At 47.3% G+C, this 24809-nt stretch overlaps 2 protein-coding genes across 51 annotated transcripts in view; one reads left to right on the top strand and one right to left on the bottom strand.

Annotated features, from left to right (window-relative positions):
- Window positions 1-401: 401 nt before the first annotated feature.
- LOC126914078 (dolichol-phosphate mannosyltransferase subunit 1) lies at window positions 402-1699 on the bottom strand. The gene is made up of 4 exons (XM_050717557.1): window positions 1441-1699; window positions 1111-1321; window positions 844-1034; window positions 402-763 (listed from the first exon to the last, which is right to left on the bottom strand). The coding sequence occupies exons 1-4, from the start codon at window positions 1578-1580 to the stop codon at window positions 544-546; spliced, it is 762 nt and encodes a 253-aa protein (XP_050573514.1). The 5' UTR covers window positions 1581-1699; the 3' UTR covers window positions 402-543.
- Window positions 1700-2184: 485 nt separating this feature from the next.
- LOC126913980 (cell adhesion molecule Dscam2) overlaps window positions 2185-24809 on the top strand; it is a 55294-nt gene continuing 32669 nt past the window's right edge. For 29 of the 50 annotated variants that reach the window (XM_050717312.1, XM_050717299.1, XM_050717302.1 and 26 more), the window contains exons 1-6: window positions 2186-2470; window positions 4492-4615; window positions 7317-7498; window positions 7731-7869; window positions 10846-11016; window positions 15924-16073. In XM_050717312.1, the coding sequence (XP_050573269.1) occupies window positions 4528-4615; window positions 7317-7498; window positions 7731-7869; window positions 10846-11016; window positions 15924-16073 (730 nt within the window). In that variant the 5' untranslated portion in view covers window positions 2186-2470; window positions 4492-4527. Of the gene's footprint in view, window positions 2471-4491; window positions 4616-7316; window positions 7499-7730; window positions 7870-8715; window positions 8878-9873; window positions 10036-10212; window positions 10375-10845; window positions 11017-11354; window positions 11517-11757; window positions 11929-13309; window positions 13475-13989; window positions 14152-15923; window positions 16074-22483; window positions 22608-23388; window positions 23513-24809 lie in introns of all 50 variants that reach the window. The other 21 variants (XM_050717307.1, XM_050717296.1, XM_050717321.1 and 18 more) reach the window with 13 other exon arrangements.

Genomic DNA, 24809 nt, shown 5'->3' with positions numbered 1-24809 from the left:
ACTTATTTATAAATACGTAAAAAAATACATGTGGATTAATTCTGAAAGTTTATTTTGTTATATTATATATGATTACGCGTAGATAGCGTTTATAGCGTTGGGTATTTTTTTTTACATCTTGGCTAGTTTCTGTACATGGCACATTGTAGCACCGTCTTGCATTCTGCTCAAGTCGAAATATAGACTGTAATTTTGTAATGGATCAATAAACGGAGGCTGCGTGACGTCAGAGGGTGCGGCGAGGGTGGAATCGCTTGCTAGAATCGTTATACGCGTATCGTGACTATCGTGTCTCTCATTGACGACCACGTGTGCGTACACGTGCTTTCCCATTTTTAAAGCATGCTTTCATACTTTATTAATTTCAAAAAAAGGGACTGTCCTGGATTAAAACATATCGATTAGTGCATATAACTTAAGTGTTTATTGAAAAAACGCATATTAATATACAATCTTTTATTTATAGACATTTTGATTTATATATCTTTCTTTTCAAAATATGAGAAATGACTATTTTCATTTCTTTTCTTATTGCATGTTATATTACGTTGTTGCAAAGAGATATAGAAGACCTTTTGCAAACTGGAAAATTTCTGATCCTCCCAGCTTTGATTCTCCATAAACACGGTCGACGAATGTGATTGGAACTTCTCCTATGGTGTATTTGAATTGCCTAGCTCTTACAATCATCTCCATCTGGAAGACATATCCCTTTGATATACAGGACTGAATAAGTTTCTCCAGTACATCTTTTTTGTATAGTCTGCAATTTCAGTACCATAAGATATGTATGTATAGAATGTTATAACAAATTTACGTAAAATTAACGTCTAAGTTATTTGCCTAAAACTTCCTGTGAGGTCACTGACACCTGGCCTCAGCAACAGTTGAGTCAAGAAATTTGCTCCCCTGCTTATTAATTTTCTCTTGAAATCCCAGCCATAAACTCCACCACCTTGCTCATACCTGGTGCCACTAATGATATCTAGATCAAGATATCTTTGCTGCTCTATCATTTTTGGTATAAACTTGGGCTATAAAAATAAGAACATATGTTATATTCAATATTATTCTTAAGGCAAGTTTCCTCTTGAAGACAAAGATAAATACATGATGAGACAAATCTGCATCCATAATAACAATAAAGTTCCCTGTAGCATGTTTAATCCCATGCATGTAAGCTGTGCCAAGCCCAAGTTTTTTTTCTCTCGGTCTTAAAATAATTTTGTTCTCTCCATATACATTTTGCAGCTGTTTGGCCATGTCCAATGTTCCATCTGGTGAACCATCGTCTATCACGATAATCTCATAATCAAGTTCGCTAGAATGTTGCATATTATCGCTTGACTGATCAATCGTTTTGATCTCATACTTATAATTGTCTAATTACAGAAGCGATGACTTCTTTCAGATTTGAGGTTATGTTGCCATGATAGTTACCTCTCATCCATATACTTCACGATAAGCCATATAATTATGGGTAAATTCTCAACTTCGTTATAGGTTGGAAGCAAAATCGAATACTTATCATTTTTCGCTAATTCTTTTATATCTTTTTTTGTCTGTTCTCTCTCGACCATGGTTGACAGCAATACTCGATGGAGAGACGTGCCACGGACGAATCCTTCCTTATCAAGCGTCGCTCTAACAAAGGTAGCGCAACAATCCACGCGGCTTCGGAAAACTTATCAATAAAGCAGTCATCCTTCAATGACGTGTTTCGATGACGCTCCTTTACGTCACGACATAGCGGTGCTTTCAACTTTCATTCATCGAGTCCTTAGACTCGTATGAAATGAATCATTTAAATATTTGAAAGTCTTGACAGTATGGAGTCTCAAGTATCACCAGAGAACGACATTTACAGAATATATATATGAATCGAATAAAATCAAATACAAAACGCACTTTTAAGTATTTCTTAAAGTATGTCGGAATACTTTTTTAATTTCAATTTTTTTATCAGAACATTCTTTCGATGAAAAGATTTGCCAGACATCGTCTCGAATCAAAGTTCACCATGATAAAACAGCAGCGAAACTTTATCTACGGGGTTGAAGGCTAGGTGCCAGGAACGTGCCGCGAGAAATTGGCATGGTTTATTAAGCAGGGCCATTTATCGTGTCAAAAATGCTTTGAGGAAGTGAAATTTGGCGACGTGACGAGGCATAAACATGGTACAATTACAATTAGTGAACTCGGTGCGAAAGTACGCAGACCGCCATAGCTTCCGTCGCGCGCAACAAAGGTCGACCAAACGGCATCCCCACCATAATGAGAGGCAACAGCGAACCACAGGCGACCCCCCACCGTCGACCTCGAGATCCTGTGGAGCAGCCGCTGTCCCGTCCCGAAGCAAACGACGCTCCTCGCCGCACTCTTTGGTCGTCTACGGACCTAGAGTGTTCGTTCTGTTCGCCAAACCCGTGTGGTCAGCGTGTATCTCTGCGATTTAATCGACGTGTCGTCGGTACGTAAACCGGTGAAAAACGATGTGGTATAACGATCGCACGCGTGAGTCATGCTCGAAGGGCTTCGCCTACTCGAAATTCGCGCGATTATCGCAAGAGCCAGATAGGGTCAATTTAAAAAGGTCCCTGGTTGTCTTTCGAGAATTTGCGAAATCTCTCGTGGGTGTGTACGTGTGTGCATGTGTTCCTGTGGATGAAGAGTGTGATTTTACTGCGGTTTATCATTTACGATTGAAAGCTTCGTGCTTCTGGCGTTCTCTCGCAACAGCTCGTGATCGCAACAGCTCATTGACGTGATTGTATTCTTGGTATTCTTCGTAGAACATAGGTCGACGTACTCAGCGATTGTCACCCGAGAGGTTCAACGAAATTCTTAAACCGATCGTTTCATCTTAAAGTACAAAGAATCGCGAACGCCAGCGAAGAAGAGACAGCACGCGACTTTTTGCCCAAGTGCACTGCATTGGCTGACGCACAGTCTCTAGATGCAACTTTAAAACGATTCAATGGACACTGCAGAAGAATCACTGTTTGAGGTCGGGCACATGCAGCTATCGGGAAACATCTCTTTTAATTTTCGACACGAAGGAAAGCATTGTTTTTTCTTAAAACGAAAGATCGGTATGGGATGAAAAGACGATACGGTCCACCGGCATCGCGTACAAGGGTGGTGACCTTCCTCGAAACCAGACAGACGTTAGATGGCCCAGATCTATCCGTCGTAATACTGCTGACATCGGGATTAATTAAACGAACGGCGACACTTACTCGTCGTCGGTCGAGATTCCTTTCTGTATCTGCATCTTTCGAGACAATGATCGCGACAACGAAGGAGAGCAATATTCGTGGTCCAGGTAGCGAGTCATACAGAATTTTATAAGCTCAGAGACGAGTTTCCCGGATTTAGCAAAGGCTGACGAAGGAGCGGAGAATCGGGCAGACTGGCAAGCAAGCGGACTGGTTCGGGCAAATACCAGCAAGCATGGCGTACGCTGCACGAGGGGTAGATTGGTCCGCTCCGCACCCTGCGATCAATAAACCCGCCGAGAGGGAGCAGTTCCGTGACGAACCGCACTACTCCGTTCTTCCGCCGCCCTTTCTCTTTCTCTTGCTCCGTCTCTCTTCTTGCCGCTCTTGCGTCGTTCGCCTCTCCCGTCCGCTGTCTTCTTTCTACCTAACCCATGCTATCAACGATTCAGCACGTGCACGCTGTATCACCGGCGCTTTTGAAAAACGACCGGCAACGTGTTCTAGAGTTCTAGGGATTAGCACGAGCCGACGGACACTAAAGGCTTCGCGCACTTTCAGTTTCCACGCATTGATTTCCTTTTTCCCTGGCTTTTTTCCCTTTTTTCTTCCCCCGTTTTCGTCCGCTTCGCTTTTTAGCCCGCTTAAAACATCGACGCGCACAGGCCTCGTATATCATCGTGATTTCAGCCAGCCGAAAGCACATGCACTTCCTCCAGGATCTGGCTCAGCTGCAGCGCAAATTTCAATAAGGCTCCATTCCCGCATACATCGCCTCGTTTCTTTTCTGCTTCGCCAAGAAAGAAGTCACGCTGCTTTGACTAACATCGCGATAAAATATCGGTCGTATAAGAATGTAGAAACGTAGGAAACTATTAAGTACGACCGACGACGTGTTCCGCTTCCGCTTAATGGCATGCACTGGTTGTAGTCAAGCATGGCAAACTGCTTGACAAGCTTGCAAAAAATTCGGTGCGATCATCGTGTTATATAGAACCAGCGAACAGAGCTGGAGCATGAGCCGGCCAATCCAGTTGGCCTTGAACCGGACGGAGGTCACTCATAAAGGAAAGAAATCGGATATATTTATCGGTGTCACAAAGAGGAATTCGCATCTCCTTCCAGACGGGAAACGACTTACAATTAGGAAATACATAGTTTCTTTTCTCTCTGTCGTCAAGGCAACGCGAGGCTGTTGCGATCACGGCTGCGTGAGATTATTTTTCTGGTGAGTCGTCCAGCTTCAAGCTCGCGTGTTTTTCTGTGAAATCAGGTGAGAATCAGTGCGATCAAGGAAGACAGGATCAGAATGTGGCGTGATCCACCAGGAGGGGGGTGTAATATACCCACCTATCTAACGACGATGTTTATATTGGCTCTTCTGGCATTGACGAACGGTGAGTCAACTAGCTTTAAAAATATACATATGTCGCAGTAACAATGATAAGCGATGACCATGAGCCGTGATACTTCTTCCTTCGAATGAAATTGATCTTTATCTTGATCTTCATCTATCTCGTAACACAATATCTTGATTTGCAAGGAAACGGTTGAGTTATTAAGAGTATAGTAATCAGTCGAAAGAATGCGTCACTGCGTTCCAATCTTGTCCATCTAATCGTATTCGCATCAAGCACGTATGACACGATGCAAGCCGTGAGGTCAGCAGCTGATGCGGTAATTTATCTTTCGTTTAGCAATGTTCGGGATAACACGTTCTCTGAACGTGCACACGATCAATAGGAGGATTAATCATAGCGAGACTGGTGAATTTTGCAGCTGCTATCAACGTCGCGAGTCTCTAAGATACCGCAATGCGATTTTGCGACGAAAGTCTTTTGATCTTCTTTGAAAGGACACGGTGGCAGACGAAAAACAGTAAAATATTCGGTAGAATCGCAGAATATAGAATCATCTCCGTATTTTGCATAAATCTTTAGGTTCTGTGTGATTCGTGGTACAATTTCGTCGGCTGGTGAGGAGGACGGATGAGAAACCAGTTGGACGGTAGTCGATGCAATCTCGCGTTGCTTCATTTCGCATCCGTCAGCTCGTGAAAGGTCCACGAGAGGCGTAGGTAGGTAGAAACGGAGCACGGACTGCAGCTGCCGAAGAAAAGATCAAGAGAGAGGGGAGAAGGAGGAAACCAAGGGAAAGGAACAGCTGCTGTTCCCAGAACCGACGGTTGTGCTTGAAAGAGAATCGTAGCTTGCCTGAGCACCGTTCTCCGCCAGGTGAATCTTTTGATTTTGCGCCCGTCATACTCCCAACACGAGGCGCCTTGGCGATGATTCGACAGACGGTGGAAGATACTTTCCATTAAAGCATAAAGAAGTAAAGATGTAACGGCGGGATATACGTGTACAAAAACCACGTCGTACAGCAAGGAAAGAAATGTTCGCTGTTACGAGCAAGAGAGTCGCTGAGTAGGTTTAAAATTAAATCAGAATGAAATCAAGCAAAACGATGGGAAACTCGTACTTGATCTGAAAGTTGCACGCTCGAATACCGTCGTATTTCCAATGGCGAAGGGAATATTTTCGTCGACGTGGCCCTTGCCATTTTAAACGATCTGCGGATTGTTCACCAGCGACACACTTATGGGCGATAAGTTATCGCCACTCGACCTCGCGCTTATATGCCATCGCGGTGAATTGTGAAACGAGGACTTGAAGAAAAAGAGGAGAGACGCGTTTTTTGGCCGCCGGTGTGCGGTGGTTGACTCGGAGCTTTTCAAAAGCCTTTATTCGATTGTTATGGCTGTCACGATCTTACGAGCTCCAACGCACACGCGTGGAAGCGTAGGCGCGTGAGTCACACGCGCATCATTTCCATCGTGTGAACGGACAACACACCGTCACGTTACAGCCGCATACAAGCGCGTATCTTTGCTGGAAATATATTCTCGAAGCAGGGTATCCGGACGTCTCAAAGCTTGCCTATATATGTATGTACATATAGATTACAGAGCGGTTATCGACCGGTAAGAATCTCGTCTGTGATACTTTGATCGTAAGCGCGTAATGCTGGAACTTAACGAAAAATGCTTTTACACCGGGCTTTTACCAGGTCACCGATCAATCCTTCTTCTCGCCTGTTTGCGACCGTGTTTTCTTAATGACCAAACAGTTCATTCAACGGTCTACCCGATGGTTGTTTGAAATTATTGCGTTTCTTCCGTGTTTAAATTTACTCTATACAACGATGACGGCTGCAGGGATGTAATTAGATTGGCACGATACACAAGCGGGAGCAAGGAACGATGCGAGAATAGATGGACTTCGAAGCCATGCAAGACCTGGGAAAACAGAAAGAAGCGGAGGGGATACGTGCGCTAAGATTCGATACGACGGAACTTCGGAACACCTGTTCCTCGTACCTGCGCACCTCTTGTCGTTCGCCTGGCCGGCGCAGCGTACGCTTCGCTAACCGGTTCTTCGTGACTCGGATTTTACAACGTGCTACGTTTATCCGTTCTCGCCTTGTAACCGTGCGTTATAAACCGGTAGACAGTTACGCACCACGAAAGTGGAACAAGGGACTCTTGTATAATCGTAAACACGCGGAAACTCGCATCGATGCTGGAGATAGCCAGAAAGTAAATCATCAGAACACTTTCATCGGTGCGAGAAAATTTGTAACCTAGTTTAAAGCCGAATCTTATCGTAATCGTTGGCACGATACCGATCTTTACCATTGATGGTTCTCGATCGTGACCACTCTCGTCGATGTACATCGATGAAATCGGGATCTCTGCGACGGAAAAGGAATCACGCATTGCCGTCTCCCTTATGGTCACGTGACGTTGATAGCATATTATTCAATAGCAGACCGGCAACCTGTTGTTTGCTGCAATTGGCGACGCGCCAATTGAACGTGGGTGTCGCGTATCCTGGCGGAGGCCGATGATAAGCAAGGTTGAAAGACACGCAACTAAAGTTCCTTTCGTCAGTGACTGTTTCGATTAATTGATCTCCCTATATCGTTGCATCTGCTTTGTTGCATAGCGAATGATAGCCTCTCGAAGAAGCTGAGAGAACGATCGAAATCCTTGGTGCGTTCTCTTGATAAAGCAGGCGGTTCTTTCTGTTTCCGTAGTGGCTTGCGCTGAGGATGAATCTATGGGACCAGTATTCGTCAAGGAACCACCAAACCGAGTTGACTTCTCTAATGGAACCGGAGCTGTTGTCGAATGCCAGGCCAGAGGAAACCCCCAACCGGATATCATCTGGGTTCGTGCTGACGGAAGTGCTGTTGGAGACGTTCCTGGACTCAGACAGGTGCTCGCTTTTCTTTTCAAGCAAATTACTAGAATTCCCATATCTTTTCTTTGCGTTCTTTGTACCATCTTTCAATTTCATCGAGAGCGATTGACTTCCCACTATCGAATGCTTGAACACCTACGTGTTATGCATTTACGTTACCGTCAGTCGTTTGACGATTAAGAAGGTCGAATTAATTGTCGCCTTATTAGATCGTTCTTTCGCAAATGAAAAAATCTTCTTGTGTCAGGTCTTACCGAACGGAAACTTGGTCTTCCCTCCTTTCCGCGCCGAGGATTATCGTCAAGAAGTTCATGCTCAGGTCTACAGTTGTTTGGCGCGTTCCCCAGCAGGTTCAGTTCACAGCCGAGATGTTAACGTGAGAGCCGGTAAGTAGCTATCCTCTTTCATTCCAAAATTACACGGGAACCCTCGCCGTCGCCTGGCCATCTGTTATTCTTCTGGTTTTAACGGAATAACGCAGTGTACAAAGTTGAGTCAAATTTTGATGGACTACGAGGTAAAAGTAAAAGACGTCTTGCCGTTGTCAAATTGTAAGAAAAGAGATTTATAGATCAATATTATCGTAAGATTCCTTTTTCTAAAAATGTTATACGGATTAATTTTATCAGATTACTTATAGAAGTTATTTAAGTTTTGAAGATGACAGTGGTACGACGTTAAAGATAGGCCAGGCAGGGAGACTTAAAACGTTTTCTTTACAGCTGTTTCGAACAGCGAACGATCGAGTACCTACATAATCTGGTACATTTTTGGGTCAGTACTGCGCGTTTATCTATCGCGACACGTACGGTGAGCATACTACATCAGTGGCAATTATCGCCGTTTCCTCCAACGATCAGGCAAAATTAGAGCAGGGCTTCCACGACGAGTAATCGCTGCCGCCGCCGTTGTTCGCAAGAACGTTCGCCGCTCATCGGTTTCTGGTCTGGTACTCGAACGGAAATCTATAATTAGCGAGACCATTTCGTTTCGGCATTTCCGCTTGAAATTCTCGAAAATATTGCACAAATTTTTAATCGCTCATCGGACGCTGTAATTCGCGCGAACGTGCATCGTTGACCCAGTTGCACGATCCAGTTGAAAGGGCTCGAGTGCCAAAACTCTCGAGTACGAAATATTGGAAATGAGAAACGGAGACCGAAGAGCGGCGTTCGCTCGCAATTTTCGACCGCGGGTCCTTTATTTTTTTTTTAAAAACGACGAAATCGCAGTGGTGGCGCAGTACTACGACACGGACGTCAACAAGGAGTACGCGATCCGTGGGAACAGTGCCATTTTGAAGTGTGTTGTTCCGTCCTTTGTCGCCGATTTCGTCAAGGTTCTGTCCTGGCATACCGATCAGGGAGAGGAGTTCGTACCTGGCGATGATTACGGTAGTCCTCGTGTTATTCGATCGAATCTAACGTTTAAGCCGGTCGTCTCGTCGTTCTTTCGAGCAGATCTATCACTTTCTCTATACGTAGCGAAACCTATATAACGCATCTAACGAATGTACAAGGAAACGTCAGACGTCGCGTCGAATGATCGCGTGCCTGACGTTTATCGAAGCAATTATCAACGGCAAGCAGCTATCCGCGAATCCATAGAAAATAGAGCAATGGACCGAAAGCGTAGGTCAATCGCTCTCTGCTCGCATAATCAATGTATATGCACGCGAGAACATCGTTGACCGATCTCGTTAACGTTCTTTCCAGCTCGTTATTTCTACCGGGGAGCGCGCTGGCCCAAATAATTGGAGCACATCGTCGACGTGGACGTGGACGTCAGACTTTCCTCCCTCACCCTTCTCTCTACTTCTGGTTTCGCGCTCTCTCTGTTTAGCTTTCTTCTCCCGTATCTGTCTCGCCTACTCGCGTGCTTGCACATGCGTAGAAACGGGCGTACACACACTACACACGGGCACACACAGCCACAAAGTCAAAGTGCACCGATCGTTTGCCGACGCGACGTGTCGACGTGCTCCTGCTGGATGTAAGCTTCTCTAAGCTCTCTCGCGGCTGCGGTGTAAGATGCGACCTAACGAATCGATCTGCTCGGCGAGAGACGACGACGACGACGTCGACGAATACGTCACCGCGGAAGCTGTCGTCAACGTCGTGCGTCTCAACGTTGTTATTCGTTACGGAGTAATCTCGTTTCGCTCGCCCATGTTCTCCATATGTCGTCGTACTTGGTCGAAAACCACATCGACGACGAGCGTACACTGGTTTCCAGGGAACAATGAGATCGATAATGTTATGGTTCATTTCAGATTTCATTGCATAGTCCGTGCATGTGTAGATAATCGCCTCGAGTGCGTGGAAGAATCGCGCGAGCGGACGCGCATCGCTTACAACGCGGCTGATTATCGCCACTTCCGTTTATTGTAGTTGTACACCAGTATTATCAGTCCGAAGTAAACAACGAGTACGTGATACGCGGCAACGCGGCTATACTCAAGTGCAGCATACCGAGCTTCGTCGCGGAGTTCGTTCAAGTAGTCGGCTGGCAGGACGATCAAGGAAACTCTTTTAATCCGGACGAGAAGAACGGTAGGGCTTTGGGGATAGGCTTTAAAAGGGATGATGAAAAAAGCTGGCAGCGAGTTACGTTTGTCAACGTCGTATGATACGGGGATCGACTGTAATCGATGTAAAAGAGAAACGGTCCGGCAGATCTATTAACATTGTTATGCTAATAATCATATCGTACGCTCCTATTTTCTCTAGTCGTGACTCAGTACTACGAAGCGGAGGTCGTGTCCGAATACGTAATACGCGGAAACGCAGCCATCGTGAAGTGCACCATACCCAGCTTCGTCGCGGAATTCGTGTCGGTTGACTCTTGGGTGGGAAGCGACGGTTCGACCTTCAGACCAACCAACGACTACGGTACTACGTTCATCGTCCTTGTCCTTTTTTCTGTTTCCTTTGTCGTAGCTCTCCTTCTGCTTTTGTCCGAATCGTCCGGACTGGGTCCCTCGAGTTTTTTTCTCTTCCTGGGGCGTTCCGTTTCCCGACAAACTTGGTAAAAGTTCAAAGTGGCACGTGGTAACGACTGGTTTCCGGCGCGGTCCAGTCTGGCGGCAGTTGAACGGCGGCGGCAACGCGACGAGGGTTAATGAACCATCCGCTGGGGCTCTCACGCCGGCATTATATAGCTCTCCTAAGAAAATAAACCAACTCGATTACCAAGCGCCAGCCGCTCGAGAATCGCGCGAATATATGTCGCTTAATCGAGCTAAACGTTTAATCGACTCGTCCAATTTCATTTCTCGAGTGAAATCCCGGGCTCGCGAATCAACTACCAGCGTTCGCGTAAATCGTCCGAGCTGTTTCGTCAGCAGCCTGTTTTCCATGCAGTCGTTACGCAGCCGTATCAGCCAGAAATTCTCACGGAATACGTGATCAGGGGGAACAGCGCGATCTTGAAGTGCAGCATCCCAAGTTACATCGCGGAGTTCGTTACGGTCGAGGCGTGGATCAGGGAGGACGGAGAGGTGTATATTCCGGAGGATCCTGCTGTCGGCCAGGGTATTACAGGGGTTCGATTCTACTCAGGCTCATTTAGACACGCCTCACGGTAAATCTGTTCCTTCCTGTTAAGGCAACAGAGATCCATTGAATTTAATTTTATGCGAACCTCGTATCGACCCGATCGCAAAACTGGCAAGTGCCTGAACTTTACTTTCAACCGTACAGAACTGGATCAGGTGGTAGATACCATGAGACGTGTCGTTGAATTCAGCGAATTCGCGTGATCGAGTAAGCCAAAGCGTGTGTCTGTGTTGTTTCTGCGATTCACATATATCGTACAATCTGTATACCTATACGATCGTTGATCACGCATCCTGGTGTGCCCGCGCGGGCAGTCGTTTCGCAGTTCTACGTCACCGAGGCCGAGAACGAGTACGTGATACGAGCAAACAGCGCGATCATGAAATGCAAAATACCGAGTTTCGTGTCGGAGTTCGTTCAGGTGGATCAATGGGTAGCCAACGATGGAACGATTTACACGGTCGGAGACGATTACGGTAGGCGGAGACGGTGTGATCTCGTTACTGTACTAACCTACGAACCAGGGAGACGGGCTTCCGTTTCTCCCCCTCGCTCCAATTTCAACGTTTCATTTCCTTTTCCCGAACGAACGAATTCCGATGGGACGAAAGGGAAGCGGGACACGACACGAATACAATCCCGTTGCTACTTTAGTACTCTCTGTTTTACGGGTTTCGTGTGTCGGGTTCACGTTCTCTGGGTTGATGCGCGTTGCAGTGGTCCAGCAATTCTACGAGACGAGGGTCATCGACGAGTTCGTCTTGCGCGGCAACACGGCAACCTTGAAGTGTCTCGTACCCAGCTTTGTGGCAGATTTCGTAGACGTGATCGAGTGGTTGGCTGTCGAGGATGGATCCACGTACTCCGCGAACAGCCAAGAAGAAAAGGGTACTTCTCTCGTCTCGATTACGGAGAGCATATTTAACGAGAGCAGGCGATGAGCACCGTGGTTTTTCTCGATCGTGCAAAACACTGTTCTATCTTTCTGACTATTTTTTTATTATCCAACTTCGAAAGAAATGCATATTCGTATCCGTGTTCGTTAATCTCGTTTATCATCTTGTCCCCTTTCGAGCGGATGTAAACGATCGACACGGTTCGGTCCAGTTTGTTTCGTTGCTTTCCATCAAAGAAGTGGTCTTCGCATTGCGATCAACTCGATTTACTGCCTACGCTCGATTCACCGACCCGACGCGAGTCCTGACGGCGTTTTAATGGAATTAATAAATGGAATTACCAGCGTGCTCATCCCTCTTGCGGAGGACAGGCGGCTCGAGCGTGCTAGAACGCTTTGACGGCGTCACGTTGGCTCTCGTTGCCGTCCGCTCTCAGGGTATGCCAGCGTATGCAGAATACAGTAATACCTACAGGATGCACTCGAAGAACGCACGGGAGAAAGGAGAGAGATGGTTGCCTGTGATGATAGAGTGGAACGCGTGCAATTTGCTCTCGCCTATGAAAAGTTTGCCCTTTCTGACGCGGCCGACGCAAACGGAGTACGGAGGCAGAGCGTGCGGCTGGCAGTGGCCTCGTTACCCACCGCGATCCAACGGATTAGGTTAAGTCAGATTAATCGAGTCTGTCGCTCGCAAATTAAACGCGACCGCGAACAGGACGATCCACTTTCGTTCGGCTAACGATCGAACACGAACGGTAGTACGCGCGCCGCGACCTAATGAAATTTATTTCACGGTCGGTGGTCGAGCGTGTCGATGAGAGAATAACCCAAGCGACAGTAGATCGAATTAAATTTTCGCGTTTCCATCGAGACGACCAAGCTCTCTCTAGCCTCGTTCTCGACAGCGCAGATTTCTAGGACCGTAGTACTTTACGTTTCGTCACACCGCATCAGCATCGCTCTATTCGCGATTAAGCTTCGTGACATAGTTCCTGGAAATATTCTCCGTCAAATATTTGTCGTTTGATTCGAACGAACGAGCGCGCCTCGAGTGAGAGACAGTTGGAAAACGGGACGGTCGCTCGGCCCCGTTCGTGATTTCGGATTAGATTAAGCCCGAACTAATCAAACCGACGCACGAGGAAATTGATGTCCGCTGGCTAGCCTAATTTCCGTCAGTGGAAAGAGAGCGTCGCCGCTCACGGAGTGACGATATTCTGCACGGTAAACTCCCGTTTGCGGAGAGCCAGCCTCGCGGTTCATTGAAATTTTAATCGGTCGGATCAAAGCCCATCCGTCCATCGACTATTCAGTTCGTCGACGAGCTATCCTCTTGTATTTTTCTTTCTCTCTGTTCCGTTTTTATTGCAGTGGTCGCCCAATACTTTGAAGTTCAGGTTTACGATCAGTTCGCGATACGCGGCAACGCGGCGATTTTCAAGTGTCAGGTTCCCTCGTTCGTCGCCGACCACGTGGACGTAGTAGGATGGATCGATTCGGCCGGCGGCAGTTACATAGCCGAGGGACAATCATACGGTATCAATCAACATGGATAAATGGAGAAAGGGAGAGATTCTGTACAGCGCGAGATCGTTGCTCCGTTTTCGCGCTGATCAGAGATCCACCGATTCGTTCCTTTGCTTCTGCGTGGGCGTGGGCGTTCGTTCTTCGATTCGTGCGTACTATGCTATATGGTTCGAGTGGAGAGATCGATCGACCGAGTTTCTGCCGTTAATGTTCTCGGATTACCGTAATTGCTTATACACAGTTGGGAAAACGTACGGGTAGCAGAATCGAGGAAAAAAGAGAACTCGTCGAGCAGTTAAATCACCGCTGTCCAAATCGTGTCTGTACTCCGTTTACTCCAATCGCAACAGCTAATCGATTAATTGCTCCGCTCGGCCGATTCTCCTTCTTCGTACGGTTTTAAGAGGTCGTAACGTCGCACGAATTACCGAACGCTCATCGCAACGATCGATCGCATCACGGATACGAGGCTGTATGTAGATGTGCGGCTTATGGTAAAACCGGAAACCGGTGTCTGGTTGCAGTTGTCGGGCAGCGGTATGCAGTGAACGTGATGGACGAACACGTCCTTCGGGGGAACGCCGCAATTATCAAGTGTCACATACCGAGCTTCGTCGCCGAATTCGTCGAGGTTGACTCTTGGATCGAAGACGAGAAAACTGAAATATACCCTAGCACCGATTACGGTACACACGCACACTTTCATGGGTACACACACGCAGTTCCATCTTAACCATGAATGAAAAGAAGGGGGGAAAAAAAGAACGATAGAAGGTTTTCATTCTCTTTCATCCACGCTTTACGACCGCGCGTTGCGAGACTTTCCTTTTTTTTTCGCGCGCGAAACGTCGGTAACGCGTGGGTTCGCTCGCGTACGCTCCATTTAGTCGTCCAGACTGCGAAAAGAGTGAAAAGGTCGTACGATCGTTTCCATTCATAATCGCGCGAAGGACGCGGCCGTGGCGCGACCAACCAACGTTTCAAGGATTCCCTCGGGCATCGACCGGATCGCCAAGTAATAACGAGCGACGTCCTTTGCGATCCTGCGTTCTGTTGGAGCAGGAACCGCTCGATTCGTACGCAACCAAGGGAGACACGCAACAGGTACGATCGGCATTGTGCATCGCGATCGCGAGACCGGAAATCGGCCACCACGATTGCAGGTTGCGGTGGATCACGAGTTAAGAAACAGGATGCGTCGTGGCGCCACGAGCAGATAAATAAGTAGGCAGAGAGATCGTTTCTCCGTGGCGATAACAGCGTCGTGTCTTTTCTGAAAAAAAAAAAAAAAAAAAAAAAAAGAAACTGATAACGTGTTCGTTCTATCGGCCTCCACTCGAATGTTGTATCGCGTCCTAGAGGACGGACCGACGACAGAAATGCGTTTGACGTACGATGAAATCGTCCGACAGCCCGGATGCCCCTCGTTTCGGAAAGTAAACGCCGAACTATTCTTGAACTGTTCGTACGACGTTGACTGCCGCTGCTCGCGCTGTCCCAGACTTCCCTCCTTTTTCCAAATTCTTTTTCACGGCTCCACTGTATCTCACGAACCTTCCTTTCCCTGTGTGACTACTCTAGAGTACATGGCTATGGTTTTTATTGCTTGTAGTATTACAGTAGTCGATTGCATGCATCGGGCTCGTTCGTTCGTGATTATTCTGTAAGCCGGAAGTCATCGAGAGGAACGCAACGTGAATGTAATTCTTTACGAGGTATTTAACTCGACGAAGCTTAACAGAGTAAGATTACGAATTGAGTATCTTAAATAGCTTCGATTTTTAATCCCTCTGAACGTTCTTTATCTTGCTTTAAATCTGTTATTTTATTATTTATGTCCGATGGATAAAGTTAATGGTAGCTTCTCCGGATTAAACGGATTAAAGGGAATACCGTAGAAGCGACGGTATATCAACAAATCTGATGGTATGTTCTTACAACACGTTTCACGGACATGCCAGGGGCTGGGAACAATGCAAACTCGATATTCCCTCGTCCGTTGTTTGACGAACGGGCCTGAATCTATGGCTTGAATCGCCCAACCATTCGTCGAACGGTGAAAGCACGAGATAGATAAAGAGTCGGTCGCTATTCAACGTTCAACGAATTTGGCCAAGGTAGCAAAATGTAGTAGAGTGCATGCGGGCCAATGTATTAATCAAGACGGCATTGTACTGGTCGATATACACTGCTACGTGTGTGTCTGTGTCCGACGAGTACCGTGTGGTCGTTGGGATAATTGAATATTTCTGATTGCCAGACCCATATCGGTACGAACTTTATATACTACCGAGCGTAAAATGTCGTCCAGTTCGATTAAACTGTTCCAATAGAGCCGACACTGGCCGGAACGTTCTTTCCGATAAGTCAATTATCCCTGGTTAGAAAGTTGCACCGGACGAATCAACGCCGAGAAATAATCTATCTACTTTGCTTCGTGACTCGGTCACTCGAACAGATGGAAAATACCTGGTACTGCCTTCTGGAGAACTTCACATTCGCGATGTCGGACCCGAAGACGGATACAAGACCTATCAATGCCGCACCAAGCATAGACTCACCGGAGAAACAAGATTGTCTGCCACCAAGGGACGTCTCGTCATTACCGGTAAGTGACGATCATAAGAAACGATCAGTTTCAACTTCGTTGAAATCACGATTCTGATTTATTACATCGTTCTCTCTTCTTTATGCTCTTCGAAGCGTGATAAACGCAGAGTTACGTTATCGCATAGCGTGTAAATACTTGTGTATGTTTTTTAAAACAGTGAAAATCAGAATCGTGTTTCTAGTTTCGAACCTGGACGGTAATCGCGTGCGCGTACAAGAGTGGAATAATTGTCATTCCTCTCGCGATGAAGTTAAACGACAATTTAAACGTTTTCGATTTTCCTCTCTCTTCTCTCTTTCTATTTGTTTTATTTTCTTTTTACAACAGTTGCTTGGTTTAGAAATTTACCGTCACACGAGATAAACGCGAGCATGTAAACGAGGACTCTTTTGCGATGTAAATCGTCCCCGCGAACGCGGTACCGAATTCGTGTTGCAGGTCGGACTTTAACTACTCTTTTATCGCGCGAACTGTGGCGTTCCGGGAAAGTATTGTCTGGGTTCGAAACTGTTTACCGAGGCAATTGATTTTCCCCGAAACAGAGTGAACAGACCGAGCGTTTAGCCAGACAGTGCGATTAAATAATCGAGTATCTATATATTTAATACCCAAGTATCTTGGAAAATCAATTGCCTTCGGCTGAAGTAACCACGTCGATGTACGTGTTATTTTTTAAGCCAGCCAGCTTGATCGAATTATCAATGAGCGTGAAGTCAAATTTGAAAGTTCGTTTCGTGTCGTCGGTGAAATTGAAAACGTCTTGTTGTTTTAAAATAGATGTAAATAGATGAAAGAACGTATTGATATTTTGTACGAGATCAAGCTCGTTGGAAAACCTGAATGCTGGGACAGGGTACCCCTGCGGGCACGCGCCACCGCCCGCCCATAATTTGACTCTTGGCATGATCGGTTTCGATGAATTTTGAAAAGAACGGAAGAAAAGAAAGAAAGAGAAAAAATAAGTAAAGAAACAGCGTAAAATTCTTCCGACGCTTTGCGGCGCCCTCACGCGATTTCCGGGCTCTGTCCTTCGCTCTCGCGTGGTAAGTCAAACGTCACTCTATAAGTCTAATATTTCACACGAAATGAAACGCTCTAGACGCTAACACGTGGAATAGATGTGATGCTCAATGCAGCTGTCAGCTTTCACCATTCTCCACTTTGTTCGTTCGTATCGAACGATGTAAGTACGTAACGTCTCGTGTCACGAGTGTTCTATCGCTTTTGAAACATCGTACGAAGAACTATCTTTTTCTTGGAAGAAAATCTAACAGACACACAGCTTCGTTGGGTACAGAGCTATTCTATTGTCAAAGCAATCGGTCAACGATGGCAGGTGAATCCTCCTGTCGATACGAATGCGATTCCATCGAGTCTGAGTCGCATAGTGTACCGTGCAAATAACGACGGCCAAGAGATGCGGTAACGAGAATCACAATGACGACAAAGGGTCCGAGCAGGGGGGCCCACGCGCCGCAAAGACGGCTCCACACAGTCATAGCGTTTTCGTTGTGAAACAGAACCCGTGGGGAGCGTACGGCCAAAGTTTCCTTCGATGGACAACATTAACGGACTTTCCACGGAATCGAAAAGCAATTTACCGCTTCTCTGCCCTGCCCAAGGATTCCCGGTACCGGTTTATAGGTACGATATATCTCTGATCACCGATACGAGATACATGCATTAGCATGATCGAAAAAAAAAAGGGAACTCGAACTGCGTAGGCAAAACTAGAGATATTGGAAAAAGAAAAACGAGGGAAAAGTAGGCTGTTCGGAATGTCTGTGAACGATTACCGGAACTAGACATTCGATAGGAAGCTTTTTTGTCCATTGAAACGATTATTCCTCTTCTACTAACGCGTCGACGAGGAAAGGATGGTTTTTGAAACGACCGTGTATCCCTCGGGGGTTCCCCGTTCCACGTGCAGACAGCAGAAATTACCTGAATCGTTATTCGCGTGCCCTTCAGAACCGGTAGGCAGTGTCCGCCCAAAGATTCCTTCAACGGACGACATACGTGGATTCAGGACGGTGCAGAACGGAAGTCAAGCTTTGATTTGCCCTGCACAGGGGTTCCCCGTTCCCTTAAACAGGTAGACAATCAATTAAAAAAGAAAGAAGGCAAAATGTCACGCTAATCCTGCCCGATATCGATATTTGGAAAGCGATGTTACTGTTTAATTGCATAATCAGAGCCAGTTGGAAGCGTGAGACCGAAATTCCCGACCATCGACGACTCCAGGAGTTTCCGCACGACCATCGACGGCTCTGTAACCCTTCTTTGCCCCGCACAGGGGTATCCTGTCCTGGTTTTCAAGTAAGTTTCGTCTCGTCACGATCGATATCGTGTTCTGTGTCTTTCTCGCACCTTTCCCGGATACTCGAACGTAGAGCCGGTGGGCAGCGTCCGACCGAAATTTCCATCTGTGAGCAACATAAACGGTCTGACTGTCGTCACCAATGGAACGCTGCCTCTCCTCTGTCCCGCGCAGGGATTTCCGGTACCAAGTTATAGGTATGCCTTCGAATTAAAATAGAAGAACGTGGCAAGTTCGAGGAGAGCTTTTCCCAGTGAACATTTCTAGAACTCGTTGACTGCGGGTAATAAGAGGCGAGAAACGATCGCTAAAATAATTGTATCGTAGCTCTCATATAGGAGTTTGAAGTGCCAACTGCTATTTTACAAAGAAGATATCGATCGAGCAACAATCTCGTTCTTCTCTATTTTCTCTTCAATCTCATGCTTTCTCCGACTGTTTACAAAATTTTATTAAAAATCGGCGTGTCACACTTTCCCTGGTCCTGGTGTTTTTCTCGCGATCGTTCAAGTCCGCCCAGGGGTTCCCGATCCCACGTGCGATCACACGCGAGTTTACGCCGCGTGTACACTATATGGTAACATTCAGAGCCGGTGGGCAGCGTGAGACCGAAATTTCCGACGATCGATGACACCAGAGGATTCCGTACGATGAAAGACGGCTCGGTGACGTTGCTGTGTGCCGCCCAAGGGTTCCCTGTCCCGGTACACAAGTAAGTTGGCGACCGATTCGCGACCTACGTGGACGCAGCGTGGTAAAATTTCGCTGTGTTTTTTCCTTTCGACGATGTTTCGCAGAGCCCGTGGCGAGTGCCCGGCCGAAACTCTCCAGCACGATCAACTTAATCGGACTCACGACGAGGACGAACGGAAGCTTGCCGCTTTTCTGCCCCGCGCAAGGATTCCCCCTTCCGTCTTATAGGTAGGGAGCTTGTTAAGTTTTCGAGATGCGAAATGGTCGAGGAGAATCTGGGTTTGCCCGGCCTCTGAGAGCTTCTCTCATTCAGTAGTTTCTAGGACGCTTCATCTTTGTTCCGTCGAGATCAAAGGACAAGTGGCTGTGTTAAATAACCGATGTTAATCCACGATTGAAGGGGCAGCGATAAATTATAGCGCAACAGCTGCGCGGCTAAACGCCGTTTCTACTTTCGATAACTTTTTCATTCTCGACAAACACGATCCGTACGTTTTTCTCGATGCGGTGGGTTCCCTGTCCCCGTTCCCGTCACATGAAACGTCGACGCGTTATCAACGTTTGTTACGTGCTTCTTCCCCTTGGGATTGCAGAACCCGTGGGGAGCGTACGACCCAAGTTTCCGACGATGGATAATTCTCGTGGATTCGTCTCGACCGTCGAACACGCTCTGACTCTCCTGTGCCCTGCTCAAGGATTTCCAGTTCCTTCGCATAGGTGGGATAAGGTCGCGGAATTGTCTCATAGATCTATCGTCGTAAATGTCGTTTTATATAGAGAAACAGAGATCAAGAACGTCGAAGAAGTTCAGGTGTGATTGCCCTGTCCCGGCGTTCCACGCAACGAAGAGAATCGACTCAACGATCGCGTCTGTAGCGAAGGTGTTTTCTCGTAGAACCGGTGGCCAGCACGAAACCGAAGTTCCCGATGACGGAGAACTCGCGTACGTACACGGTTCACTGCGACCAGCCGCTCACTTTGATGTGTCCAGCTCAGGCGTTCCCCGTTCCAGCCTTCAGGTATAGAAACTTTGGAATTTCCAAGGCGTCGGTCGGTTGAACACGTACGCGAATCGATGCGCGGCTCGATATCAAAGAGATTATCCAGATGAAAAATAACGCCATAAACGACGCGATCATTTGCCCGGTTCGTATGGACGTATCCTCCGTCATATTTTTCTTGGTATCTCCCTTAGAGCCTGTTGCCAGCACTCGACCAAAATTTCCGTCGTTGGCGGACTCGCAAGCGTTCAAAATGGTTCTGGGTGGTGCGATGACGTTGCTGTGTCCTGCCCAAGGGTTTCCCGTTCCGTCGTACAGGTAACAGTCCCTGTTCTCTGTCTTGGCTCTCATCTCGCGAATCGTTTGACTTTTCCCATCAGAGCCAGCATCAAGCACGCGTCCACAATTATCTGGTCCAAGCGATCTTCAACGATTCAGCGCCTCTTCGCTAAAAAGCGTCACCCTTTTGTGTCCAGCTCAAGGATTTCCAGTCCCGATCTATAGGTAGGCAGCGAAATAGTTCTCACGATCGGAGAACAATGAGAGCTTCTCGTAACTTTGATAAGCTTTCGATTCGTTTCAATAGATGCAGGTCCGTTCTATTCAGAGATCGGCGACTTTTTTTGGGAGGAAGGCACGTATGATCGTGGGTCTGTGAAAAGAACTAGCTTGCTCTATAGTAAAAAGGGGGAGTCCCTATTCCAGCATGTTCAAAGACACTCTTCATAGCTTCCCCTTTCCACACGACCTCTCCGTATCACGGTCTCGCGTTCTGTTTTTAGAACCCGCGTCGAGCAGCAAGCCACAGTTTCCATCTGTGAACGACGTCGGATTACGAGTAACGAAAGGCACAGGCTTTTCGTTGCTTTGTCCTGCACAGGCGTTTCCAGTTGCCACGTTTAGGTAGGTCGATATATCTGTCGAGCGTGCACGCTTCCACGCGGCACTAAGAAAAATAGACGACGTCTCGTCGTTTTCTTCCTTTTTTCCGTCTGCCGTCTCACCCTGTCCCAGTATATTAGACACGTTGACGAAATGGAATCCGTGAATTCCGCGTAAGTCCTCTCGAGAACGAGAACAAGAAAGTTGGAACGATATTCGCGACCGAGCAACAAGATCCACGAAGTCTTCACTCTCCGAGTTTAAACCACTTTTCCAAGAGGTTATCCCTTTTTCTAGAACCAGTCGGTTTCGCGAAGCCAAAGTTCTCGATGATCGACAAGAGCCGAACGTTCGAGATCCTGGAAGCTCAGAGCGTAACGTTGCAGTGTCCCGCTCAGGCGTATCCTGTCCCAGTCCTCAAGTAAGTCCACGAAGAAGAAGCGTAGGGATCACCGTCGCACTCTAAAGATCGGCTCGTTTCTCGTGTGATCCGCAGAACCGCTATCGAGCTCGAAACCTAAATTAACCGCCCTGGACGTGAAATCGACGAACCCTAGCACGATGCTGGGTACCATTGCCACCTTATTGTGTCCCGTTCAAGGATTCCCAGTGCCAGCATTCAGGTAAAACGTACGAGAAATTCCTGGTTTGTTTTTTCACAACGTTCGAAGCGATCCTCGCGACGGCAGGTAACGCTAGAAGAACTAGTCCTCCTTGAAAACAACGAGCAGCCAATGAGCACTCTTTGTCTCACAGTGGAGCGGTTCTTCCGTCACGTGAATAGTTTAATCGATATCGCCTTTCGCTTGCTCGTTCTTTTCCGTGGATTCGATGATATCGCGGTTCAATTGGCTGAATGTGCCAGTCAATTACCAGGAACAATTAGATGGTTGTCAGGACCCTGTCCCAGTGGCATAGAGCGGACGGTGATTCGTTTCTTCTCGTAGAGCCGGTGGCCAGCACGAAGCCGAAATTTCCGATGACGGAGAATTCGCGCACATATACCACCTACACGGTGCGGCGCGAGCTGCCTTTGACTTTGCCCTGTCCGGCACAGGCGTTCCCCGTTCCGGTCTTCAGGTACGCGTAAAGTTGCGCTTTCATCTGGTCGAAGCATCGATTTCAGTGTACGTTTCTATCGTAGATAGGACAAGTACTTTGCTTCCTATCAAAGAATCGAGTGAAGATTGAACGCGAGAAGATAGACGACAGCTCGCAAACGTTCACCGGATAGATTTCTGTTTGTCTTTTACTCGAGCCGAGGGGATACCCAGTCTCAGTGTCAGGGAATCGAAACACCTGTCGTTCATCCGTATACAGCTAACCGCTCTTTTGGTCAGAACCGGTGTCCAGTGCGAAACCAAAATTCACGAACGCCGACATAAAGGTTGTGAGACCAACGGCGACTACCAACGCGGTGTCGATGACTTGTCCTGCACAAGGATTCCCTGTCCCCATTACACGGTCAGTAAGAATTCTCGAGCATAAATGGATTTTCGTATGATTCTCAGAGCCTACCTCCAGCGTAAAGCCAAAACTACCGTACGTTCGTAAAGTCGAGTTTATGGAAGGGAGAACCAGCGATGCGGTGTGTTTGACGTGTCCGGTGCAAGGTTACCCTGTTCCACTTTCGAGGTGAGACGATATATAATCGCGAGCGCACGGTCGCGCGAACCCGCGGTCGATACAATTTCCCAATGGTTCCGACGCCACGTCGGTTTCGAATGACTCGCGTTTGGCTTTCGCCGCGGCTTGTTCGTTAATTCTAATTTCACACTATCGCCGGCTTTGTGTCGTCGCTTTCCAGAGTCGTTTTATATATCGGAAACGTAATTCCCGTTGTCACGATATTTTCCCCAGAACCTGTTGGACTCAAGTCGCCCATTTTCTCCACCGACAATAGCTTTAGTAAATACGCGAGGCGCAAGGGTATAAACGTGGTGCTCGCGTGCAACGCTCAGGGATTCCCCGTGCCAACCACCAGGTAATCTCGCGTGTCGTGCGGTAATATCGCACGCTTTGTTTAACGTGTTTATGCCTCTTAAAATACGATCGAACACAGCGTATTTTAATCACGATCGTTCGTCGACTCGCTTCCTACGTTTAGCGCGTCGAGTTCGTCACTTTGTTCTTTGCTCGTCGTCGGGAATATTCTTTCCGTGTTTTTCGTAGAACCGGTCGGATTCAAGTCGCCGATCTTCTCCAACGATCTCAGTCTTAGCGCGTACGCGAGGCGACAGGGCATGAGCGTGGTTCTCGCGTGCAGTGCTCAGGGATTCCCCGTGCCAACCACCAGGTAATTTATCACCATCACCTTCTTCGAACGTTTGGAAAATATTCTTGCTTCTATAAAACGCTATCGAGAAAATAGTTTACAATGAAAAGCAAAGATTGGAGAGCGCTGTGTGTTTCGTAGAACCGGTTGGATTCAAGTCGCCGATCTTCTCCAGCGACGATAGTCTGAGTAAATACGCGAGGCGCAAGGGCACGAGCGTGGTGCTCGCGTGCAGCGCTCAGGGATTCCCAGTACCAACAACCAGGTAAATCTGTCGCGCCAGTCGAGAAATCAGCTGGATCGAATGCGATGCGAAACAATCGATTTCAGAACCGGTTGCAGCAAGATCCCCGCGATTAACGTCGGATGATTTGAGCCGTACGATCAGACGATACGAGGGTCAACCAATCTCCATTTTTTGTGCCGCGCAGGGAAGCCCTGTGCCCACTACTAGGTAAAGAATTCGACGTAGTTCGACATATCGATTAAATTCCAGCCGTGAAAACCGTTGAACGGTTAGCTGAATTAGTTATCGGGTACTGTTGCTCGGCTACGTTCTATCGGTGTTCGGTATCGACGAACTAGAGCTGTGTATGCTAGAATAATCAAGCGTCAATGTTGTTTAGAGCCTGTCGGAAGCAAAGCGCCAACCTTTGCCGGAGATCCAAAACTCTCCTTGTTGGGACGTCGAATAAACACGGATATTAGCCTTCTGTGTAATGCCCAAGGCCATCCAACTCCTGTCTATAGGTACGAAACTGGATGACATGGACCGAAAGAACGCGTGCTTTTGTTTTCTTCTCTCTCACAAGGTAGCGCGAGAAGTAGGACCGTTGGTGACGTAGTCGATGAGAAAAAAAGGGGAACCCTGTCCGGCGGACTCAGGAACACCGGCTAGAAATTTTAATGGCATTCCGCGTGACTTGGTTGTTTCCCTTGCTTAGAGCCGATGGGGATCAAAGCGCCTGCTTTTGTGGGGGACGTTAAATCGTTCTTCTTCCTTCGTAAAGAGGGCTCGGAAATGAGCATGCCGTGTAACGCCCAGGGGCATCCTGTTCCCGTAACCAGGTACTAAATTACCCATTGAAAGGCATCGACTATCGCGCTAGGCCGAGTCGTCGTCTCGTGATATCTAGTCATTTCGCAAAGTTGCGCAAAATAATGAGATCTCCCGTTGCTTAATAATTTGCCGAACATTTCTAGTTATTCACGGGACGATGATTTTGTAAGTCCATTAAGTGACGACGGTCAGGTGCAATCCTTGCTCCCTCTAGAGTATCGTGTTCGGTAATCCGAGATAGTTAGGTAAAATAGTTAGTCTGGTCGGTTCGAAGGCGGTCTTCAGTCCAGCTTTTGCTAATCCTGTGACAGAGCCGGTCGCCACGAAGAAGCCAAAGTTCTCGAGTGACACGAAATTATCTTCGTACGATCGTCCCAGTGATCAAGATCTCACTCTGCTCTGTCCTGCTCAGGGGTTCCCAGTTCCATCTCATAGGTATACTACTACTTTCAAACTAATCGGCGAGTGTTAGTCAAAGAGCGTGCAGCTCACAGCATGGCTC

The sequence above is a fragment of the Bombus affinis genome, chromosome 3 (assembly GCF_024516045.1).
Source record: "Bombus affinis isolate iyBomAffi1 chromosome 3, iyBomAffi1.2, whole genome shotgun sequence".
NCBI classification, from domain to species: Eukaryota; Metazoa; Arthropoda; class Insecta; order Hymenoptera; family Apidae; genus Bombus; species Bombus affinis.
The sequence above is the reverse complement of the archived record's forward strand: the minus strand, read 5'-3'. Positions and strand labels throughout refer to the sequence as shown.